Source organism: Mercenaria mercenaria, chromosome 10 (genome assembly GCF_021730395.1).
Source record: "Mercenaria mercenaria strain notata chromosome 10, MADL_Memer_1, whole genome shotgun sequence".
In the NCBI taxonomy this organism is placed as follows: domain Eukaryota; kingdom Metazoa; phylum Mollusca; class Bivalvia; order Venerida; family Veneridae; genus Mercenaria; species Mercenaria mercenaria.
The window spans coordinates 21,604,675-21,618,408 of record NC_069370.1 but is presented as its reverse complement, the minus strand read 5'-3'; the positions used below and the strand labels follow the sequence as shown (position 1 = coordinate 21,618,408).

General features: G+C 33.7%; 1 protein-coding gene across 3 annotated transcripts; it reads left to right on the top strand.

Moving 5' to 3' along the window:
• The first annotated feature begins 2,023 nt into the window (after positions 1-2,023).
• LOC123559685 (uncharacterized) lies at positions 2,024-13,479 on the top strand. Of its 3 annotated transcripts, none has more exons than XM_053552473.1 (6): positions 2,024-2,253; positions 9,420-9,695; positions 10,040-10,315; positions 10,736-10,900; positions 11,326-11,374; positions 12,701-13,479. In XM_053552473.1, the coding sequence occupies exons 1-6, from the start codon at positions 2,085-2,087 to the stop codon at positions 12,732-12,734; spliced, it is 969 nt and encodes a 322-aa protein (XP_053408448.1). In that variant the 5' UTR covers positions 2,024-2,084; the 3' UTR covers positions 12,735-13,479. The 3 variants fall into 3 exon arrangements, with proteins under 3 accessions (XP_053408448.1, XP_053408447.1, XP_053408449.1); XM_053552472.1 differs by having other exon boundaries at positions 11,323-11,374; XM_053552474.1 differs by lacking the exon at positions 10,040-10,315 and having other exon boundaries at positions 11,323-11,374.
• Positions 13,480-13,734: the final 255 nt, after the last annotated feature.

Sequence of the window (13,734 nt, the reverse complement as noted above, 5' to 3'; positions counted from 1 at the left end):
TTATAGTAAAACACAACTCATGACCTTTTTAAACAAAAAATAAATAATAGTAATTAGAATCACTGTATTACCGGTTTCATGATCATAAAGGCGACTAAAAAGTTCTGAGTACTTTTTTGGCTGCATCACTCCTCACACCAACTCCCTGCAAAATTCATCGCCGCCCCACTCTCAACCACCATCATCACGATATTTGACGTAGTATGAATCCGCATCGGGATTTGTACAGGCATATACTTCAAACTTTCGTATGTGCAGAGTATGTATAGAGCTATAATGACAAGCAATGACTGCTACATTGCGCATGTTATTGGGATTAGTTTAAATTCAGAATAGAGTTTTTTAAAGGTTGTTCATTATACATATTCTATTTTACAATGGGAAAAAAGTATAAAACTGTATATTTCTTGTAGAATATTCAACGTTGACCAATGGGGGACGCCTGAGTATTGAACAACCGACCATACTGGGGAAAAAATGTTTTATTTACTTTTACGCCTGACACAAGTAATTCAAAAAAGCCATACTGGAATGGGAAGCGAACAAAAAAGAAATCCATGGCAACACTTCCTGTCAAATACAAATTTACACAATATTTCCAAATGGGACATATTATCTACTTTTGACCGACACAGTTCGTTATGAAAACGAGTCTATTACCGAATTTATTATACAACAAAAGCGTTCGCTGTTTAAAAGGAAACTCCCGAGCTTTTTCTGAAATGTAAATATATATATTGTCTTAACGAAATTTCCTGTGCTTTGATGCGTAACTGCATTAGAATTTTTCACTGTAAATCGTCCATGGCCATAACGAATCTAGACAACTTTTGACAGTTTACTCTGTCATATCGTAATCAATAATAGTTTTCCATTGATGATAAATCAGAATCAGACCAGTTATAGCACTGGCTTAACTGGATCCATGGGCCCCAAAAAAAAGAGCCAAAATATAAAAATGACACTGGTCTAAGAGGAAAGAAACGTTTTGTGGTTGTCATGGTACATAAAACGACTTCTAAAGCCGCAAACATTTAAAATACAAGGGTTAAGCTATTGTCACAAAGACACTTGAAAGATCTGAAACAGGAAGTTTGTATACTCATAAATCTTTTTTAGAAAAAACAATCTACAATTGTAATATATTATGAATTATGCTAGTCTTATATTTTCTTTCAATGAAAACAAACACTTGGAAATCTGTTTCGCAAGCGTAACCGGAACGTTGAATTTGTTGTATCAAATTCGTTATAAAAAGGCAATTCATGAAATAAATTTAAACGACTTTCATTGTCTTGAAGATAATGCACTAAACTCGTGGAAAGTTATATTCATTTGCTAATTTTTTCAAAATTTATATCTTACGACATTTACATAAATGTATTTTCATTTTGTTTCCCCTTTTTTCCTTAATATATCAATAATCCGGTGGTTTTTTTTACCTACGAACAAAAAAGGTGAAAGTTAACGACATGGTTGAACTAGAATATTATCCGTCGAAAAAAGCTATGCGATATCCAGACAGTTTTTACGACAATGGACACAATTTACAAATCATACAATTCCAGTACAACTGAAGGAAGATACATATATGGAAACGCAAGAGCCAAATGATAAATACGTGCTGACCATAAACATGTCCAGTTATCAAATGAATGGCCTATATAAAGTTTACTGCGGCACAGAAGCGATTATTCCCAAAGCGGTTAGAGTTCGTTAAACCCGTAAATGCATTTTGAATCAAGATTTTTAAAATAATTTAATTCATTACATTTACTTTTAATCTTTTAAAACACGATTTCACTACCTCTGTCAATGAAACATTAAGCAAAACAAAAGAGTAGAACGGCACTTGCATTGAGCATTTTTAGAATTTATGACTATGTAAGATTTTTTTTAAAAAATCTTTTGATTCAACCGTAACTTCTACATCTTCTACATCTTTGTAGACCCCCCAAGTTCACCGTTATTTGAAAAGGTTTTCAAGATATAGACGGCTGTAAGGTGTATTGTTGGGTGAAGAAGGTGATCAGTTCAGCGTACTCTGCAAGACAAGTGGGGGAGCTGAACCCGTTATAGTCACCATGTCAATAGGGAATGAATCGCTAAGCCCACAACGATATGATGTAACACCTGGCTATATAGCATTCTTCTATCTTCGCAAACGTCACCATATGGAAGTTTTGACATGCTCAGTTATGAACGATGCATTGACTTCACCTTTATATGTCACTACTCGTGTGTATGTTAAACGTAAGTAAATGCAAAACGAATGTGTCTGCATCTACATTTTACTGAAAGGGGATAAATTCAGATGAAAAGAATTAAAGGGTTATAGGTATTTCCCGAGTTTATTACTTTAGCATCAGACAATCATGGGTTAAAAAAAGACCTTACTTTTTAATGAAATGAAATGAAGTGACAACCTAGGCAGTTTATATATGAAAAAAATGAAAGACAAAGATACATGATGAACGAAAAAGACTTTAATACGATGACCAAAGCCGTGTATTTGGCAAACTATAATAAAAGTTATATAAACGAGGGTGAAAAAACAGTAACCTTACTTTTGACATTTGAATTCAATTTTTTTATTTTTCTATTATCAGATCCGTTTGGGGTTGTGTGGTTTTGTGAGTTGAACAATTCGATAAAATCTCGATCTTCCGTACACGAAGATCGGACGGTGCCATCTACACTGCTTCTTCCGAAAACGGTATTTATAATTTACAATAAAATCGCTTGTTTACAGAATTAACGTAGGCTCGACCGTCAAAATGGGCGCTGCCAATGCTATCAAAACGGTTGGAAAAAAATTAAAATAAGAAGAACAATACCTAAAAATAATTAAACAAGTGGACGTTTTTCAACGAAATAAGAACGGAAAGATTGTTGGGCATACAGACACTAAAAAGCCTGAGCACCTATGAAACAAAGTTTGAGAGGACTGATTGGGGCAATGTTTGGGAGTTTCAAGACTGATGTAACCCTTCAAGGGCAGGGGAAATACATGCATGGGATTATGTAATGCACTGTATGTGGAAGAACTGAGTGGTCACAACTTTAACAGTGCCAACAATAAATTTATTATTTTTGGTTCAATCACTTCTTATTTTGTTCAAAAGTAAGATAAAAATTTTAGTCCCTTGTTCAAGCGTTGTTTATCGACAAACAAACCTTTCTTGCCAGTTTTTTATAAATGAAAAGATAAGCTAACAAGTATTCAATTCTCCAATACTTCTGTTTGCACTCTATGTCCTGACATCACGTGTTCTTGGCACCGGCGGTCTCTCTGTATACCAGTTTTTTTTCTTTTTTGATGCACAGACAGGCTCTCTGCATTACGCACAGAGAGGCTCTATGCTAATAACTATCTGGAAACATTATAGCTTAATTAATTTGGTGTGTATATCTGACTTTTTATAATTGCCAACCTGTTTATAGCAAAGAATCGCCGGTGCCGACGCAAGAAACCGACGATAAAGCATATTTCGTAGAGTCCGACGATATGGAAATGCACCGTGCAATTGTGTATTAAATTTTAGTAACTATTTGAAATTCAATTCATTTTTATGCAACTTGTGTGGACAAGACATTTTGATTCACGATTTACAGCTGATTTTGAGATCAAAATAAATAATTATACATACATTAAATATACAATCACGAATAAGGACGGTCCGACTAAGTACATAAATATGCCTTTAAGCTTTAAAATGTTCTTAATAGTTGGTATAAAACAGAAGTAATCTGTTCATAGTTGATTCTACGAATTCAAACAATGAGAGAAAAACTCTACTGCCGATTATAAGATTAGATAATATGATAGTTATAAAAGATCAAACTGTCAAATTAATTTCCCCTAACCAAATAAGTCATAAATTCAAACTGACGAATAAGTTATGAATTTTTTCTGCCTATTCTATTCCAAGTAAAACACTGTTTTTAGCTCGACTATTCGAAGAATAGGGGAGCTATCCTACTCGCCCCGGCGTCGGCGTTAGCGTTAGCGTCACACAAATGTTAAAGTTTGCGTACCACCCCAAATATTTTCAAAGTCCATTGGGATATTGCTTTCATATTTTGCATACTTGTTTATCGTCATGACCCCAGTCTGTAAAATGTAGGAGGCAACTCTATCAAGCATTTTGACTGAATTATGGCCCCTTTTCGACTTAGAATAGATGTTAAAGTTTGCGTACCACCCCAAACATTTTCAAAGTCCATTGAGATATTGCTTTCATATTTTGCATACCTGTTTACCATCATGACCCCAGTCTGTAAAAAGGAGGAGACAACTCTATCAAGCATTTTGACTGAATTATGGCCCCTTTTCAACTTAGAATAAATGTTAAAGTTTGTGTACCACCCCAAATATTTGTAAAGTCCATTGAGATATTGCTTTCATATTTTGCATACTTGTTTACCATCATGACCCCAGTCTGAAAAAAGGAGGAAGAAACTCTATCAAGCATTTTGACTGAATTATGGCCCCTTTTCGACTTAGAATATGCTTACTGTAATGTTAAAATTTTACTCATTGCTTATATTATACTATCAAGCACTGAGAATAGTCGAGCGCCCTGTTCACTGACAGCTCTTTGTTTTTATTGTTTTATTATTTTTTTTTATATAGTATTAATTTTTATAAATAACATATCTCTTGAAAATATTTTCTTAGACATGTGAAAAGTATTTCATTTCAGCACCGTTTTTTCTGAAATAATATTTTAGAAATAACACATGCACGGAAAAGATATTTTAACAGATCGGAATCGGGATCTATAGGATGTTGCCGCATATTTATAGATTCGCCTACAGATAAACGGTAGTGATCGCCGCAAACAGATAAAGTTTCTCCGTAATACAAATCCACGACAGTGTCGAGGCACGGCGATGAAAAAATCAATAATCTATTGGCTTATCAGTGGCGTTTCAATTCCTTCGTAGTTGCTATCTTCACGCAGAATCAAGAACACATTTTTTGAGCGTATTGAAACTAGTTATTGGATTTCAGAATAGGTCACATGATCAAAACAAGTGTCGGTTTCAGAATCGATCACGTGATCAAATCAAGCGTCTTTATTATTCTAATACGCTTAAGTAGATCTATTATAATTTATATTTATAATGCAGTTTAGTTTTCTTCAGATACTGTTGTAAATATAAGATGTGTAGATCTATTTAATCATATCTTGATCAAAAAATAATTGCAAACTGCGATATTAAAGTTATGTTTGGTAAATACTTTGGAACTTGTTTTCTGTGTGTTGTCAGTTTGGTCATAAGCTCGACAAGAAAATTGAAAGACGGTTTGTTAAATCTGGGGGCATTGCCCCCAAAAATGGTAGTCGCATAATGGCGGATTCAAATAGTTCTCAGTTCTTTTTGCTGTAAGAAGGATTTTTCCTTGAAACCATTGCTATATATTGGTTGAAATCATATTGCATGCCTATACTTGACATACTGGTAGCATTTGCATGTTGAAAAAAGACTCCAAACTGATTTAACATGTGAAATTTATTCATACACCCCTACCCTAAATTGTGATTGTCATTTCAGTGTAAAAATTACGGTGTGTCCGTTTGACCAGAAATATTTTTCTTGCATCAAACATGACCCCTACTTTTCTTTGGATATTTTTACAGTATAAATGTTGCTCTACAAGAAAATGTAAGTTAAAGAAATTTAAAATGGGTCTAGGTGTGTATTGCAGCATTGTGAAAACTTGTCATTTTATATAGAATATATAGTGCTGACTATTTAGTGTGTTATAACCTATAAGAATTGTTACCCGGTAGAATTACTAAAATTTTCTGTCGTCTACAAATAAAAAAAAAATGTAAACATGGCACATCAACCCAGACAATTGATGTTTGAAAGAATTAAGCAAAAAATAAATGATAATTCTATACCGGTGGGGGAAAAAGGGTGTCGGAAATGGCTTGGTTGTACGACAGTAAATAAAAATCCTAGCTATGGAAAAATAACCACAAAACTGCCTGGAGAAACTGCCAGAAAACAATATTATGTGCACAGACTTATGTGTCAGGCCACTAGAAATATTTTAAAAATACCCGAAGGCCTACACGTGTCGCATATATGCCACTTTTCTCTTTGTGTGAACCCGGAACATTTGAGCATTGAAACCCAGTTCATAAATAATGAAAGGCAGAAATGTGGGGACCAATGCTCAGGCCATAAGTTTAGGGAGTTTTCTTTCAAGGCCTGTATTCTATGGTATACAGTAGTTTACTATTTTTGCATAATATTTTTGATGAATATAGCACTATTATATACACAACTTATACAAGGCTTATTTACATTTGTGCAGTTAATATAACTTGTTATATGTGTGCAGTGCCAGCTAAGCTGGCCACAAGGTAGCACAATAATTTTACTTATAACCATCTTTATTTCATCCTAATATCACACTCTCCAGTATGCATAAGCATGATCTTTTAGGTGTGGGGTGCTAGAAAAGTCAGGCTTGGGGTCAGTGAGACCCTTTGAATAGTGTAAATCTGTATGTAATTTGTACCTATACTGGCGTGATGCAAAACGACTGCGTCTTGCTCGCGATATGTACCTAGTAGTTTTACGCAACTTGTCGTAGTACTCTGTTCTTAAAAGGTGTCTGATAACAGAAGAGCCATGTGACAGTTTTACACCATTTACCCTAGCTTTAATGATAACAGTGTCAGCAAGCCCATGATTTAGTCTTAGAATCTGGCCATGGATACGGCCATGGCAGTTGCGGAGAAATGTAACATTTTTGGGCAAGCATGCATTATAGGATCTGTTCACTGCTTCACATTTCTGTGTAGATGTTAAAAATTTAGTTTTTTCTATGCTTTCTGGACCAAGGAGAATTTCAATACATTTCCTGAGTAAAGCTCATCATCATCAGTCATTTTAAGCCTGACATTGTCTGGCATATAGTTTTTTTGCTTTTCTGTAGTTGCCAGAACAAACCAAACTGTATTTAGAACATGAGGTACCACAGTAACCTAAAACATAGTACTATTGCTGAAATTATATTAGGCATTTTGTGTTTTATTACTTTCAGATTGCTTTTGTACTTCTTATGTGCACTTGATAGCTCTGAAACACACCTAGATTTAATAGATAAAGCAAATCTTTTTTTAGATTAGACTTCTGTTTACCACGGAACATTTTGTCACTAAATGGTGCCCAGTTAATTTGCCTTTCTAGAGAATTTGCTAGGTGCCTCACATCTTTCAAGTGCACAGTTTTAGTTCCTTGACCTTTGTCTACACCAGAATGACCTTAAGAATCTCCATCACCTTTGTGGTGTGAAATTTGAAGATCTTTAGTAATATCCTTTAGATACCATTTCATTCCATTTGAGCAGAGACCAGGTGTGCAGTATCAACACCTTTTTAGTTACATTTTGACATGAATAGTTGGAGAGAACTTGAATACCATGGCCATGAGATATGACTTTAGCTATAGAATGCAAAAATATGCAGTATTGTTGCATCTGAGATGAAAAAAAGACAATTTTCCCATTTTTTACTGAAAAATAAGCTTTTTATAACCAAAAAAAAATTCACTAAACACTAATTTTCTTCTATATTTTATCACAGTTGCATAACTATAAGTTTTTTTCAGTGTGGTTGTCTATTTCGCACTTGCTGGTGGTACATTTGATGTAATATCTTACGGGTTTTTTGAAAAAAACAGCGTTTAATGACTATATGTGATTCAGCCAAATTTAACGGCTTAAACCGCAGTCTTTGGACAAAATGATGGCTGTACAAAAATAGTGATTTTGAGAAAACAACTGGTTTGTTTGGGCTGAAACATGTTTTATAAGCTGAGTATACATGAAACTTCACATAGACAGCAAAAAAGCTGGGGGAAAAAAATCATATTTTCCTTATAGGCATACAGACACTAAATAGCCTGAGCACCTATGAAAAAATGGTAGTCGCATAATGACGGATTCAAATAGTTCTCAGTTCTTTTTCCTGTAAGAATGATTTTTCCTTGAAACCATTGCTATATATTGGTTGAAATCATATTGCATGCCTATACTTGACATACTAGTAGCATTTGCATGTTGAAAAAAAGACTCCAAACTGATTTAACATGTGAAATTTATTCATACACCCCTACCCTAAATTGTGATTGTAATTTCAGTGTAAAAATTACGGTGTGTCCGTTTGACCAGAAATATTTTTCTTGCATCAAATATGACCCCTACTTTTCTTTGGATATTTTTACAGTATAAATGTTGCTCTACAAGAAAATGTAAGTTAAAGAAATTTAAAATGGGTCTAGGTGTGTATTGCAGCATTGTGAAAACTTGTCATTTTATATAGAGTATATAGTGCTGGCTATTTAGTGTGTTATAACCTTTGGCATAACTTTCAATGCGGTCGTCATAAGAATTATAAGCGCATGTTAATCACACTTAAAAAATTGGGATCCCACGGTCATGAGGCTAAATATAGATTTTTTTGGACTTCTAGTTTTACTTTCAAAAACTTGAAAGCAATGCGTTGATTGATTATTGGAAAGGTCGTGAGAAGGTGACCTCCATTGATCATAATGCATAACATTATTGAGGAGATGATTTTAATCAGATTGTTTGAAGTGTGACCGCTATCAAATGCGCACGCGAAGCTGATTTTATTACGTTAACTTCTGATCCGTTTATTTCTTTAGGGAGTAACGAATTTAACTGATATTCAATATTCTATTTCGACACGAATCTCTATATTTCCGAATAAAAACTAATACGAGTTTCATGAGAGGTAGTAACGTTTTGTGTAGCACCTAAATATCCTACTTATAGTTATAATGCATATTTTACTAATATAATAATTATACATTAACAAAATTTTCGTGATCCGTTTTATTAATCCTGCGTTTACTTTTCTGCTTCTAATGATGAATTCAACACCCTAAAGATGCACCGCGACAATATACATCAAACGTTACATGATTCATCTTTCTTTTTCTTACTTGTAAATGCACCAGAAATTGAATTCAACATTTCTGGCTCGGAACTGAATATTTCTAAAGGAGAACAAGCGTTCGTTAAGTGTTCAGCCAAAAGCGCACCTGCGTCAAATATTTCATGGATTGAGAGTATTGATGGGAGAAACATAACAAAGAAGCAATGTCACATGACAACAATTTGTTTTAATCGAGCCAAACATGCTCTTATTTGCCATCTTAAAAAAACAACCGTACAAAATATAATTAAAATGTTTAATTTCTTATTTGATTATAACGTTGAAATTTTAGACTTCAAATCTTCGTGATGCGTTTTTAAATCCTAAATGTACTATTCTGTTTCTACTGATGAATTCATCACTCTAAAGATACACCGCAACCTTAGCTACATGAAACGTTACATTATTCATCTTTCTTTTTCGTACTTGTAGATGCACCAGAAATTGAATTCAACATTTCTGGCTCGGAACTGAATATTTCTAAAGGAGAACAAGCGTTCGTTAAGTGTTCAGCCAAAAGCGCTCTTGCGTTAAATATTTCATGGATTGAGAGAATTGATGGGAGAGATATAAAAAAGAAGCAATGTCACATGACAACATACTGCGGCATAGCAATTGATGCACATCTTGTCCCGCAACGGCATTTGTTTTGTCAGACTCACTATTTACACAAAATTGACCGAAAAGACTTAACAGTTTACATTTTGGGTAATTTTTCTGTTTATTACTCATTTAAAGGTAACATGTAAATATGGAATAGATGTACCGAACAAGTCTGTCATGTTATATAGTTTGTTTTATTCGACAGAATGTTATATGCCAAACATGCTCTTATTTGCCATCTCAAAACAACCGTACAAAATATAATTTAAATGTTTAATTTCTTATTTGATTATAACGTTGAAATTATACACTTCAAATCTTCGTGATGCGTTTTTTAATCCTAAATGTACTATTCTGCTTCTACTGATGAATTCAACACTCTAAAGATTCACCGCAACCTTAGCTACGCTAAACGTTACATTATTCATCTTTCTTTCTCTTACTTGTAGATGCACCAGAAATTGAATTCAACATTTCTGGCTCGGAACTGAATATTTCTAAAGGAGAACAAGCGTTCGTTAAGTGTTCAACTAAAAGCGCTCCTGTGTCAAATATTTCATGGATTGAGAGTATTGATGGGAAAAATATAACAAAGAAGCAATGTCACATGACAACATACTGCGTCATAGCAATTAATGCACACCTTGTCCCGCAATGGCATTTGTTTTGTCAGACTCACTCTTTACACAAATTTGACCGAAAAGACTTAACAGTTTACATTTGGGGTAATTTCTCTGTTTATTACACATTTTAGGTAACATAGAAATATGTAGTACTAATAGTTTTACAGAGCAAGTCTTTAATGTTATATACATGTAATTTGTTTTATTCGGCAAAATGGTGTACTGTCCAGCATGTTCATTTTTAGCATCTTCGAAATAAAATACACAATAATATTAAAATGTATACTTTCTTGTTTGATCATAAAGATGAAATTATACACTTCAAACAACAATATTTTTCTTGTCCACTGACATGAAAAATGGTTTTAAATGCTGTAGGTTTTATAAAATGCTTTTATACACAGCAAATACCTTGAACGAGTCAACACCGAGAAAAAGCCCATCGTTTAAAATATTAATCTGACATGTACTATCAAATACGATATCATTTCATGCAGATGTGTGTGTTTTTTTCTAATGCAGGGGAAGATGATCAACTTTCCAAAGACCAGGAAGATTCTGCCTCTGGTGATAAATTGATTTTCTGGATCATTGTAGGCTCTTGTATAGCTATTGTGGCTTTTGTCAGTATTGCTGTTATCATCGTGTGTCTAGTTGTTAGATGTATCAAACAGAGGAAAGCTAGAGGTAACGCTCATCGTTTGCATGATTTTCCCTTTTATATTTAAAATCTTAGATTCGTTACATATTGCTTGAAAATATACACAAGAAGTTTTCTTTATGTAATAGTTTTACTATAAAGTAACTGGACTAGACTCGTATTGTTACTATATTTAGGTCCATTGGGATCTTGGATTCTATTACACAATATTTTTAAAACAGAATTTCGCTTAGACTTCTGCGAGATAGCGTGTTGTGCTTTCTATTACAATTCATGAACAGATTTAAAACCAAGTCGAGTATTATCCGTCTGGTTCTGTATTTTATTACATTAAGATTAATTCCAAAGGGAATATATCCAACCTTTATTTCTTCAAAATAAATATTATTTAAATGATATTGCGTGCAAAAGTATTTATGGCAAAAAGGTTTGTTTAACATCATTTTAGCAGAACAGGAAACAAATCGAGAGATATACATTGCCAGCGACGATGGAGACAGGTTTGTTTGTTAATTATCATACTAGTATATTAGACAATACATGTATCTCTATCAGCAATAGTTTTAAGAAATTCGATTGATGAGTTTTCTGTATATAGTCAAATTTTATTTTGAAATAAACAAATAAAGCAGTAGCCAACAATAAGCCAGCATCTCCCGTATACCAAAATATTGTGTATAACGTTATTACGTACTGGCCTGCACCTGAAGTTTGTCTTTAAAACACAGCACCATTATGACAGTTCTAACATTTCTATTACCTACGAAGAGCAATGCACAGTTACTTATAAATGTTCAGTCGAATTTCAAAGATATAATCAATGTTCAATTAGCCTTTTAAAACAGTTCCATTTACAACTTTGTGAACATCATTTCTTAATTATAAATGTACTTCAATCTAGCTTTTAACAATGATAATTGATTTTCAGCTCCTGATAGCGGGACCATGTCCCTAGCCCGTCACTTGGGCTGTCCCCACGATCACAGTGTACATTGAGTTTTTATTGGACAATACAGGAGAACACAGCAGACACATTATCTAACTTCCTGTCCACTAATAAGGATACGTTGAAAAGAATTCACTTATGTGTACATATTCATGTAACCTTAAGCTACTGAAAATTTGACAATCTTATCTGACTTTCATAATTCATGAAATGTAAAGTTTTTGTATGATTTTTAAATCTTAAATCTCTGAACGATATATCCAAATTAAAACACAGAACCTAGGCATTACACTACAAAATGTATTTTACTAATACGGATATCATGAATGTAAAACTGTAACTCTAGAAAAAGTAGCTAAGGCATGCCTTACTGAATATTATAAAGAGTACATGAAACACATGTTGATAATTTACTTGATCAATTTAATGAAAAAGGTTGTCGATAGGCAGTATCTATGGACTTGTTCCTAAGATAAAGTCTAAAATACAGAAACAGGAATGTGGAAGGTAAGACAACATTCCACATGTACCTATCTGCACAAATATCAGGATAACAGAATAAAATGAAAAACAGGTCTCTTGATAGAAGGTCATTAACGGATAATCTGTTTTATCTACCATACAGTATTCATAAAACCATTCTTGTGAACATTGAGAATGCCTACGACTTATTGCTAAACATCACTTCCATTTTATTCATCAGTATTTAGATTCAACAACGCTAGAAACAACAACCTTTTAATAAATCTCAAAACAGCAGTGAAGTACTTGCATAATAATATCTTATAAATATTCATTCTATTAATATCTTATAAATGTTTAATTTATAGCCTATCGTTTTCAGCTTAATTACACGTTGTTTATCTTTTATTTGAAACAGAGGTGGTCTAGAGGTAGCAGGAAGAAAATCGTGAGTATCAACAATTAAGGGATGTCGAGCATGCAAGTGGACAATCGGAAACTGCGTATTCTCAGCTCACTCCGTAGATGTGCCAAGGACAAGCATATAAAACTACGAAAAACATATTCGATCTTTTAATAATGGCTAATAGGCCGGACGCTGTACATAACTACTGATTACCGAGCAGTCATTCAAGGCATAGGCAGCAAAATCATTGTAGGAAATAATCTTATCTGCCAGTGATCTTGGTCATAAGATGCAATTCAGTGTTGTACAACTTTTTCAGGTCATGAATACAATGTTTACGTATGACTTGCCTTTATAACTCATTATATATATTGTAAATATATACATAGTGCTGTCTAGGTTAAATATCAGGTACATTGTGTACATACTGCTATTCTGTTACATGTTTACGTTTTCAGTCCTACCAGTGAAAATACCATGCATTTGTTTGTGCATATGTTTTTACATTCATCACCAGCAAACAGGAAAAAATAATCATGCATGTTCGTATGAGATCAATTTTCATGAATTATGTGGTTGAAACAAATCAATGAATTTTAATTCCAACGAATAGGTAAAAGTTTACATTTATATTATGGTCAAAAGTTGAATTCCCTGAATTCACATCTCCGGGTCATAGCCAGTTACACAAAAAACACGAACGTTCGTGCCCTGGAGAACATCAAACGCCGCTTTTTATGAGGATATTATTTACAAACTTTTGATCATTTCAATGTTCAAGTTGTACTAGGCGTTCAGCCAAGTAAGACTTTCATCTTTGATTGTATTTGATGAAACAGGTTGAAGAGTACTAAAAGCCTACAAAGTTTAGCTGCTTTGATATTGTGGCCTGTTTCGTCAAGTCGTTAATTGTTTTTTCTTGTTAATCTGTCTTCTGCCAAGTCATTAAGTTCATTTGTACATGTCGCTGGCTCGTGATATTTATTTACATGCATATTTTACAGACAACCCGTGTTTAGAAGGAGGCTGGTGCTCACCGTCCTTCT

Coding starts and splice junctions, on each gene's coding strand:
- LOC123559685 (XM_053552472.1), top strand. CDS start 2,085: ATGTCAATAGGGAATGAATCGCTAAGCCCACAACGATATGATGTAACA. Junction 2,254..9,419: donor TACTCGTGTGTATGTTAAAC/GTAAGTAAATGC, acceptor TCGTACTTGTAG/ATGCACCAGAAATTGAATTC. Junction 10,316..10,735: donor CTTAACAGTTTACATTTGGG/GTAATTTCTCTG, acceptor TTTCTAATGCAG/GGGAAGATGATCAACTTTCC.